This window comes from Dipodomys merriami, unplaced genomic scaffold, assembly GCF_024711535.1.
Source record: "Dipodomys merriami isolate MVZ:Mamm:240054 unplaced genomic scaffold, mDipMer1.0.p SCAF_1, whole genome shotgun sequence".
NCBI classification, from domain to species: domain Eukaryota; kingdom Metazoa; phylum Chordata; class Mammalia; order Rodentia; family Heteromyidae; genus Dipodomys; species Dipodomys merriami.
Genome location: NW_027202270.1, coordinates 12044153 through 12056156, shown reverse-complemented (window position 1 = coordinate 12056156; position 12004 = coordinate 12044153). Strand labels below are relative to the sequence as shown.

Genomic DNA, 12004 nt, shown 5'->3' with positions numbered 1-12004 from the left:
GGGTCCGGTCGTGGGGCCTGAACTCTGGGCCTGGGCGCTGTCCCTCAGCTCTTCAGCTCAAGGCTAGCGCTCTACCACTTGAGCCACAGCGCCACTTCTGGCTTTTTTTCTTATGTGATGCTGAGGAATCGAACCCAGGGCCTCAGGCATGCAAGGCAAGCGCTCTACCACTGAGCCAACTTCCCAGCCCCTAATGCTTATTTTTTAATACTGCTTTACGTTGATATAATTTTTTGGTAGCACTGGGGGAGCTCTGAGCCTCACACTTGGTAGGAAGCTGCTCTACCATTTGAGCCATATCTCAGTCCTTTTTGTTTTAATTAATCTTCAGAGAGTCTCCCATTTTTGGTCAATTCAGCCTTGACAGAGGTCATTCTCCATACCTGAGATTACCGGTATGAATCGCTATTACCCAGCTATTGAGTTCAAGGGTCTCACAAACTGTTTGCCTGGGACTGTCTTCTCACCACAATTCTCCCTATCCAAAGTAGCTGAAATTACAAGTATGAATGCACTTGGCTATGTAACTTTCATAAAACTAATTTATGTTGCACAAAATCACTCAGCTTATAGTTTACAGTAAGTAAGTGTAGTTGTGCAATCCTTCCTGTAATCTTATTTTACAATATTTCACCATTCAAAACCTGAGGGTAGTAAATACCCATTCCCATTCCTGAAACCATGGCTTTCTATGTCTCTGGACCTTTTTACTATTATCATATAATATGTAATCTTTGTGTCTGAGCTCACTTATAAAGCCTGTTAATGCTTCTATTCTGTTCTTTACAGTGCTAAACAGTATTCCACTGCATGTATAAACCATATTTTGGCTACCCTATTGGTGAACATTTTGGCTTGTTTCTTTCTTTGCTTCCCTCCTATTCTCCCCCACCTCTCTTTCTGTCTTAGTCTACTATAGTTAATGTGGCTATAAAAATCTGGGTACAACCTTTTTGATGATATGCTTTCATTTTCCTTGGTGAATTCTAGCAGTGGAATTACTGGGCCTGGTAGAAATCACCAAGCTGTTTACTAACTGGATATACCAGTTACAGGAAAATTTTGGATATGAAATTACAATAATGGTAAAAACATAGAATTATGGATTTTTCATATGATCCTAGGCTGGCTCTGTTAACTACTAGACCTTCAATAAGTCATGAATAAGTCATAAGTCATCCTGGCCCTGAGTAAAATAAAGCAAGTAGAAATAATCTTTTAAGTTTTTAATGGTTTCCTCAGAACAAAACTCATGCAGATAGGGTTAAGACACTCCCCCGCCCCCCACCAGCACTACCACTACCACCACCACTTATAGAAGATGAATAAGAACCTGACTACCTACAAGCCTTGTGGAAAAAAGGAAGAGAGGGACTGAGTATAATAAAAGTGGAGGGCCGGGTGCTGGTGGCTCACGCCTGTAATCCTTGTTACTCAGGAAGCTGAAATCTGAGGATCGCAGTTCAAAGCCAGCCCAGGCAGGAAAGTCCGTGAAACTCTTATCTCTAATAAACCACCAGAAAATCGGAAGTGGAGCCATAGCTCAAGTGGTAGAGTGCTTGCCTTGAGCTGAAAAGCTGAGAGACATCGCTCAGGCCCCAGAGTTCAAGCCCCATGACCGACAAAATAAAATAAAATAAAATAAAGGTGGAGAAGGGGTAGGGAGAATACAGGAAGTCAGGCATGATAAGAACACAAGCAAAGGGTATAGACAAAATATAGAGCACTTAAAGCTATGGGAAAAGGGAAACACAGATACTGTAGTATAATAACCAATCCTCTTTGCTTTCAACTTGAGATTGTCATTAAATGATATGTAAACAAAAAAACTAGAGGAAGAGGAATAAAGAGTAATGGAGTGGGTGAATTTGATCATGGTATATTGTATGCATACAATATGTGGGAGTCCCACAATATGTATGTGGGAGTCCAACATCAACTATTTATCTGCAAGTGGCTGCTTTATTTTAAAGCCAAAGTACAGACACTGTTGACATAAAAAAGACATGTTCAAAAGCCTTATGTGAGTCAAACACTATACTTACATAGAGGGATATAAAGTTTATCATCACAGAGATAATAAAAACATTGAAAATCAAGACTTCAAGTGGGCAAGAACTACCACAAATTAGGCAGGTTCAATCTTGGAGCAAAAGGAAGGAACCAATGATATGATGGGACCACCTCATGTAGACTAATCTCATCTTACAACGCTGGGTAGAAGTGGGACTCTAATCATTTCAGTGACAACTGAGTTTGACAAATCCATTTACAAATACTTCATCTGTAATATAATTCTATCTCACAATGCTATTCTAATCTTGGGGGGAAAATTACTTCTGCAAGAGCAATTTCCCTGACAAGAACAGCTACAAAGACTGGACCAAAAAAATGAAAGATAGCCAGCTACTGTTGGCTCACACCTGTAACCTTAGCTACTCACGAGGCTGAGATCTGAGGATTGTAGTTCAAAGCCAGGCTGGGCAGCAAAGTTCACAAGACTCTTATCTCCAATTACAACCAACACCCCATCCTTGAGTAAAAAAGCCCAGGACAGCATCCAGACAATGAGTTCAAACCCCAGGACTGGAACAACCACCAAAAAATAAGAGATCCTTCTTAACAAGGTGACTTTTATGAAACCCCGGGACCAATGTCTATGTAGGGTTTCAGGTTCCCTGCGTCCCTAATAGATGAGAACTCTAGAAAGCACAGTAGTGATTGGCATGATCTTAGCAAAGATGTCGTTTCCTTCTAATGGCTCAAAAACACCAATGTATCTAAATCATTCACTGATATATAAATGAATAAATCACATGCAAAAGTATGCTCAGGGATGTTGAGAACTACTATGCAAAGATACAGTTCTTAGGAAAGTCAAACTTATGGAAATGTCAAATGAATGTCTTTGTAAGTAGGCCAGATAAGCATTGCATTAACATAAAAAATAATGCTTGGAAATAACTCATAAGTTCTTTCAGTATCATTCTTACCTAATACTTCATTTTGGACCAAGCAAGCTTGCAAGATTAAAATAGGAACTTAGGAAGCAAATTCTAAAGCTAACCTTTGGGTCTCACTCAACTATAAATATTCAATGGTCCTTTGGTTCAAAAGCTTAAAGTTTAAAAGAAATCTTTAGAAAATACCTGGTTATTAAAGTCCAATAGTTTTCTACTTTTGACAATACAATGTAATACATACAATATAAAGATGGTTTGTCTTAGTATCATGCATCTGCACTTCACTGGCTGGTTCTACTTATGGCCAATGGTACCTATTTATTCAGACACAGTTAAAATGTTATGAAATACTGTGAATGGTGATTATCATTTCTTGTTCCCATAGTATGCATAAAATTGGGTTCTCATTATTTTGTAACAAGAAAAGAGAAACATGAACAGCTAAAAGTTCTTACAAATATAAGTATCCTGTTTGTGTAAATAGCTAAACCCTGAGAAGTTAAACTTGAGAAGTTAAACTTGTAGTTAAAAACAAAACTAAGATGCAACTCTATAGCAAGCCAGTCAGGCATATTTGAGCCTGCCTCACCGAGATTTATCACCAAGCACTCTTCTCTATTAACAAGTAATAAAGTGTTTTCTGTGTTCACTTTTAAGTCATGAAATAAATACAGGTAAAGGAAACCTTGACACAGTGAAGGTAGAACAAGAAAACAAAAAAGAAAAGTCAGTTTAAATACCAAAATTTATGATGAAGAACTAAGAGTAAAAAAAATTCTCATTCTATTAATTTTTATAAAACACAATATTTACCATTGTTAGCATTTGACTATTTTTAAAAGGGTACCAATAAGATAATGGAATACCAAACTGTACAGAAAACATTTCTGAATTATATAAAAGACCTGATACAGAACAGTACAGAATAGTATATACACCAAAACAAAAACAAAAACCTTGTGTAAAGACTTACACAGAACTTAAGCTCAGTCAGTTTCCATGCTATAAACTGGGCTCAGAAGTTCTGCCTCAGATTTGGAGCTTTCTCAGTGCTCTGAAGGATTTTAACAAAAATAATGTGCTAGTTGTTAGGGAAAAAAAACTATTAATTTCCATTGAACAAGCATCTACCAAGGCACAAGACAATACAATTCTTACACATGCCAAAGCTGCAAAATTGCACATTAGAAAATAAAAATGTTATTTTCCACTCCAATGGTTTACAAATTACAAGCAGAACAAAATTACCAAAGAACACTTCTAAATATCTAAATAGTCTTGGGGAGATGAGTTTATAAGTATTTTAGAAGAGAGAAATGTTAAATGGTTAAGAGCACTGATTCATACAATTGGTCCTACCTTTTCACTTAACATGTAAAACAGACCATCATATTTGTGTTTCCTCATCTGTTCAATGACGTGATTGTCAAATGCCATTCCATATATTTCTGTGTATAGTACTGATAGAAGTGTTTTGTTTTAATTTTACTAAGATCTAGTCCCCTGGTAAGAACAACTATAAAAGCTGCAGGAAAATAAAAGGCCACCATTTCACATTCATTAAAATATTACTATTTAAAAAGCCAGTAAACAGCAAGTGTTGGCACGAATGCAGACATCTAGAACCCTTGCACATTGCTCTAGGAATGTAAGATGGTATAGCTGCTATGGAAACAAGTACATCAGTTTTTAAACAGAATTACCATATAATTGAGCAATTTACATTTAGTATAGCAGTGTTCATAGCAGCATTATTCACAATAGCCAAAAGATGGCAATGATCCAAGTACCTACCCACTGATGAACCACTAGAATACAATGAGATATACACACAAAGTTTTTCAAATTTGAAAAGGAATCTGACATATGCCATTACCTGGATAAGTGAAATGAAGTTTGTAAAAGAACAAATATTATATGATTCCACTGAATGAGGCACTCACAGCAGTCAAATCCATAAACACAGAACAGAATAATGGTTAGTAAAGTTGGAGGAAGGGACTAATGGGAAGATACTGTTTAATGAATGTTTCAATCCTGCAAGATGAAGAGTTCTGGTGAAGGATGGTGGTGGTACAAGCTAAAAAACAAAGTCGCATATTCTACTGTTTGCAAACATCGAGTAACAAATACAAGATTCTGGAGAAGAGGTAAGAATACCTAAAATAGCATCATATTTGATGTTATCCTGACTTTGGGTTTTTGCTGTACATAAAGGAATAGAAACCAGGATGTTAAGCAGAAGAAAGTCATAGTGGTTACTAGCCTGTAGGCCTACCAACCAGACAGCTACAACTTAAAGGCAAATGTTTTGAAGAGGACAGAAATACAAAGAAACAAACTTCTGCAACAAATTTCCTCCCAGATTTGGGGTTGTGAAGGTAAGAAGGAAGAAGAGGAAGGGAAAAAAGTGGAAGAGGAGAAAGAGGAGAGGAGGAGAAAGATGGGGAAAAAAGATGAAGACAAAGGGAGGAGAAGGGAGAAGGAAGAAGGAAGAAACGACCCTCAAACACCAAATAGAAAGCAGCACTGGGAGGCTAATAACCTGAACACATAAACAGACAACTGCACACTTGTAACGCTAAGAGGACTGAAGCGGGGAAGGAGGTTGGGAGGGAAAAAACAGAGAAAATGAAGGAAGGGGGTGATACTGTTGAAAAAGAAATGTATACAAATCCTTGACTTACTTACAGAACTGCAACCCCTCTGTACATCACCTTTACAGGCACAGTATTGTGGAACTTAATCTGGTAAACACTGCAGGCTTTTAGTTGAATTCCCAGAAGGGGTATTTTGTGTGTAAAGGTATGTTGTGGAAAAAAAGGTAAACTGAAAATGAGTCAGCATTAACAAAACCTAACAGAAGTTCAACTAGATCATGGTTATGTATCCATGCTAGTCCCTAGAATTTAATTGTTTTGGGAGGAAAGTATCATCCAATGTCCTCATAGTTTCATACATACAATACTAGCATCCAATACAACATTGCCGTGCTTATCCCTCCCCCTCTGAAAATAAAATAGAACAAAAAACCACCCACCCAGGATCAAATCTGTGAAAACTAAGGAGCAAACAAAACAGTGTCCTGAGATCTTTCCACTGTCTAGAAAGCAGTTTTTTTTAGAAAGGCACAAATCTGACTATATCAACTAAAAGAGTACACAAACCATGAGCTTTTTAAGTGGGTTAATAAAACATGCTTATAAACTTAAAACATGGCTTGAATAGCTGAAAAAAAAGCTAAAGATCAGATTAAGATTTATGGAAAAAATAGGATGATAAATTAAAATCCAATCTAACAGCAATTACATTAAATAAAAATGAACTAGCTGGGTGCCTGGTGGCTCATGCCTGTAAACCTAGCTACTCAGGAGAATGTGATCTGAGAATCTTGGTTCAAAGATAGCTTAGGCAGGAACGCCCATGAGACTCTTTGTTCCCATTAACTACCAAAAAGCCAGAGGTGGAGCTGTGGTTCAAATGGCAGAGCACTAGTCTTGAGCAAAGAAGCTTAGGGATAACACTCAGGCTCTGAGCTCAAACTCAGGACTGCCACCAAAAAAACAAAACAAAACAAAACAAAAAACAATTTAAAAAACCCCAAACAAAAAAGAATTAAATACTTCAATTTAAAAATAGAGATGGTCAGAGTTAAACGTATACTACTCATTTTCCAAATGAGCATCATTTAAGAAGATATAGAAAAGATAAAATGATAGGAAGAAAATTTTCTTGCAGAAACATTAACAAAAGGTTAATATAGTTTTAGGTTAACACAGACTGTATTACTGGGAAGCAATAGTTACCTATAAAACTGAAAGTCAACAAGAACATTAATCAACCATAAATTTGTATTTGCTTTCTAACAAAACCACAGACCAGTAAGAGAGCAAGAAATCTAAAATCCAGTCAAGAAATTAACATTCCAGAAAAGAACTCAATCCAAAAAAAATGGGCTATATGAAAAACGTGTAACCTTCTTAAGCTGGGTGCTGGTGGCTCACACCTGTAATCCTAGCTACATAGAAGGCTGAGACCTGAGGATCAGGTTCAAAACCAGTCTTGGCTGAAAAGTCCCCATGAGACTCTTATCTCCAACTAACATCTCAAAAACCGGAAGTGGGGCTGTGTTTCAAAGTAATAGAGTGCTAGCCTTGAGCCAAAAGAGCTCAGGGACAGCACCCAGGCCCTGAGTTTAAGACCCACAACCAACCAAAAACAAAAACAACAAAACTCAAAAAAATCCCAAACAACAAACCTTGTTAATAAATCTGACCAAACTGGTATTTACACAATATTTCACCCAACAATTCTAAGTTAAAAACCTACAACTAAAATTAAAACCTCTTAAGCCTAGATGGTTCATGTTTTATAATTCTAGGTGTTAACAAAGTTGAGATCTGAAAGAGTGTGGTTTTAGGCCATCCTGGACAGAAGTTTGTTAGGTTCCATCTCCCCTATCCTTTAATAAAAAAAAAAAAACAGTAAAAAGTTGCGCTGAACACTTAGCTTAAGTGGTTGTGTCCCAAGTTTGAACCCCAGCATCACAATAAACTAACTTAAAACTTCTATTCAAAGATACCATTAAATAAAAGATAGTATCTTGAAATGTGTATCTGACTAGACTTTTATCCAGAATAAAAAAGTACAAACCAATCGGTAAGAAAAAGAAGACAACTCAACATTTAAGGTTAAAAAAATAAAGACGATCAAAACAAAAATTGTGTTTGTATACTTCTATGCTACATGTAAAAGAAGTCTATTCACATGCAAATTGAAGGTTTTGGTCAAAGACTGATAGATTATCAAATGGATAAAGTAAGTGCCAGAATAGCTAAGATTTTTGGTGAATTTCTTAGTACTTCAATAATGTTTAAATAATGACAATCTTATTAGTTACTTCATTGAGAATTATTACCAAATTAAAAAATTAAGTGATAAAACAAAAATTTTCATATGCTTTGATAGTTTACAACTGAATCATGATGTCACTGTCCCCAAACTGTGTGTGGGAAACCAGGATTTCCACATTAGAAAATTGCCCCATCAAAGAACAAAGAAATGCTGGTATATATAACACACACTCAGTAAATACTTGCTAAACTTAAGTCTCACAAAAAAACAACAGATATTAATCTGGGTTTACTTTTAATTGGAATACACAGAATTAATATAATTTGTGTGCTCTGAAATACAGCAATGCAGTGAAGAAACAGGCTTCATTAAAAAAAAAAAAAGGTTGGTTTGGGTGCTTGTGGCTCATGTCTGTAATTCTAACTACTCAGGAGCCTTTGATCTGAGAACTGAAGTTCAAAGCTAGACAGAGCACGAAGTCCATGAAACTCTTACTCCAACTAAACATCAAAAAAAAAAAAAAAAAAAAAAAGAAAGAAACCCGAAAAACAAAAACAACAAACAAAAAACCCAAAAGCTGAGTTCAAGCTCCCTAAGTTCAAGCTCCAGTACAGAATACACAACAAAAGAAAAACATACGGCACTTGGATCTAACTTTGGATCTACTTTGTCTATATAGCAACTACACGACCTCTCTAATCTCAATGCTTAATCTTTCAATAACCTGAATTTCTTTGTCCACAAAATGAAGACTACAATATGCATCTTAGAGGTCAAGAATATAAAACATCAGATCAATACAGCTATGCAATAAAAAGATAAGCTGTTGTTATATACTTAGAAAAGTACTTTTACTTTTCAAAGAAATTAACTTTTATTGCTTTCCCAAACTATTGCTTTAAAACTACAACTGAACATATAATAAGGATTAGATTAATTAATATAAAGTGCTTGAAACATTGCTTAGTCAGAATTCTGAATTCCAGAAAGGTAAGAAGTAGAGTTCTTGTCTAGTAAATTTTATTTCACAGATATGGAAGAGTCTTAACCAGAAAGATTGAAGCACTAAAGCCAAAGCCAAAGAAGTCTCTTATTCATCACTGAATATTATTCTACTTCAAACTTCTCATCAATTGGAGGCGGTCTGACCTATTTGTCTTTCATTGCAATAGCTCTTCTAGGCTGGGCATGGTGTCTCATACTTCTAATTCCAGCCACTTGAGAAGCAGAGATTGGGCATAAGGTTTTTGAGAACCCCACCTAAATCACTAACTTGGAAGTAATGGTGTATACCAGTGAACTCACACACATAGAATGTAGGAAGATGAGGAATTGGAAACTGTCCCCAGCAAAAAATTAAGTAATTAAGTAAAAGGGTAGGAGTCATGGCTCAAACAATAGAGCACCTGCCTATCAAGTACTATCCCTTATCCCAGTACTTTAAGTACTTTAGACCAGGCACAGTAGACACCTATAAAAACCTTAGCATTTGGAAGACAGGAGTAAACAGTTCAAGGCCAGCTTATGCTACATAGCTAGACCATGTAAACAAAAATGTGATATCACCTACTCCATGCTGAGCAGTATCAACCTGAACCCTAACCCTCCAAAACCTAATGTCAAGGACTGACAAAACATTACCATTCACTCAAAACTTAGTTCAAAAGAGGGAGATCCAGGTGTTTATGGTACTATTTATTTCAAACTGGAGCTGAAAATACTAAGTAACAATTACAAATAGCGAAATGAAAATTTATACATCAACATATACAGGAGGAATGCAGAGTTAAAAATCCAATCATCTCCATGTTCTCTTATCTTCAGACCTTGAAGGAAAGATGAATGATTCTTTATAGCTTCAGCAAACTGCTTACAGTAGTATCCTAAGTTCTGCTCCTTGCCATGTATTACCTTTGGTAATTATGATAGTCATACTAATAGTAATTTCACCTACTTCTGGCAGATGCCTAAATTTTTAACTCCCATGCCAACAAAATCCGTTCAGCCAAATACAACATGAACAAACTTTAAATCTCATCACTACAAGACCTCACTCTGGCACTGAAGTTCATCTTTTTCTTCTATCTTGTATTTAAATAAACCTCTTATTTTTGCCGAAGCTCTAGATCTACGTCTCCTTCCGACTGTGTTCCCTCATCCCCAATATAGGAAATCATACTGTAAGGTAGCTACCAAGTATTCTGAGAACAAGTACAGCCTCTGCTGAGTCCACTATTCAAAATTTTTGAGAGGCACCTAAATTACACCCTCACAACGAGAGAGTCCATTTATTTATACCTAATTAACACTGTTGCATAGTGGGTATCCTTAATTGTTCCCTTTTATTAGTTTCCTATTGCTGCTATCAAAGATTATAACAGATTTAGTGGCTTTCTCTTTTTAATTATAAAATGAAAAGGGTAAAATCAATGTCAGTAAACTACAGTCAAGGTTCTGATTCCTTATGGAGGCTGAGTAGAATCTTCTTTTTTCAGCTTCTAGTAGCCATCTGTATTACTTGGTTAGAAGTTCCTTTATCATCTTCTTAGAGCATCTTTCCATTTTTCTACTTTGGTCATGACTTAATTTTAACCTTTCCTCCTGAGCTCCACTTGTAAAGACAACTATGATTATACCCAGACAAGGAAAACAGTGGAGGACATCTCATCTAGTGATCCTTAAGCACATCTGTAAAGTTTCTTTTGCCATAAAGAACATTTCCAGGTCCCAGATAATAGTGACTGACATATTGGAAGACAGGGGCATTATTCATTCAGCTTGTGACATTTTGTAAACTCTCAATAATCTATATGCTCTGTCTCCCTAAACTAATGGTCTCTCTTTCTACTTTAGATGAGGACTTTTAGAGCTTATCTCCACTTTGCCTCCTTATCAATCCTTAATGACTTACCATATAGCTTAAACAAGTAATAACTCCTCTTTCCCAAGTTACTCTCTACCCATGCCTTTAAAATTATCTCTTCAGTTCTTAAGAACTTGAAATACTACTCTACCTTTATTGTAAACATGTATCTTTAAAATTTAACATAAAAAGTTTTATGTACAAATTCATATTTTCTAAGATTTCATTTACACAGGCTGAGTTTGGCTCTTGGAAAGGAAATACTGCTATATTTAAGAAACAAAACCAAAACCACCTTCCACAATAAATGTACTACCTGACTAAATCTGACAGAAAAGTCACTGTTTTAAGATGCTTAAGAAGTAAAAATGACAACCAACAATTGCTACTTACCATATACATTAAGATGTCTCTAATCATCACCATAGCTGTTTGATGATCATTCCAAGCTTGATTTAGTGTTTGAAGAAAGTTGTTATTCAATGAATTTAGTACATCTTCTCGCACCTATTAATAGAACAGTTCATTAGTTTATGCACCTGCATTAAAACAGTTATACAAACATTCATATGTATTTGCTTAATAACTTTAAATCAAGAAAGTTAAGCTATAAATATACAGAGATAACTACCAGATGTGTACATAGTCCAGACTTCTCTTTTGACTTTAAGAAACACAAAGCAATCTGCTAACATTTTTAACTAACAACATCAGGGTTAGAATAAGATTCTTAACTCGTGCAATAAACTCAGACTTTGTAGCATGCTTCTCTAGCTAAATATCCTACCATACCTTCCTTCCTCTATCTCTGAATAATAACTTAAAAGTACTAATACCCTTGTAACTTAAGAAAAATTAATCTCAGGGCCCCAATTTCCTTGCATGTGAACTGGTATCATTTTTGTAGGATTTAAGGACACATAATATTGTGAATACACTTAGGACAATGCCTCATACTCAGTGAACACAAACATATAAGCAGAAACTGTGCCATGCCATTTCTCCTGCCTCAAATCACACACTCTTCATTAATTCTTCTCAAATTCCCAAATAATCCCCATCCATCTCAACTTCCTTACACTCAATTTTTCTTCCTAGTACTCAGTCCTGAGTCTGATATGCTTTCTTAATCCAACCCTAATAAAAAAGACTACTTAAACTTCAAGGTTTTCTTTCCATATTCTTCAAGTATAACCTCTCTAATAAGAGGTTCCTGACAACTATTCCTTCCTGCCAGGCTGCCAGCCCAAAGGAGAACCTGCAAGAAAAACAGGATCCAGAATGAAGAAGCAGTCTGTCCATGCCCTAAATTTCCTGAGCACTT

General features: G+C 36.0%; 1 protein-coding gene across 3 annotated transcripts in view; it reads right to left on the bottom strand.

Moving 5' to 3' along the window:
• The window catches only part of Cul3 (cullin 3), an 82564-nt gene that overhangs the window by 27708 nt on the left and 42852 nt on the right, over positions 1 to 12004 (bottom strand). For all 3 annotated transcript variants that reach the window (XM_070015951.1, XM_070015957.1, XM_070015948.1), the window contains one exon: positions 11074 to 11187. In XM_070015951.1, the coding sequence (XP_069872052.1) occupies positions 11074 to 11187 (114 nt within the window). The remainder of the gene's footprint in view (positions 1 to 11073; positions 11188 to 12004) is intronic.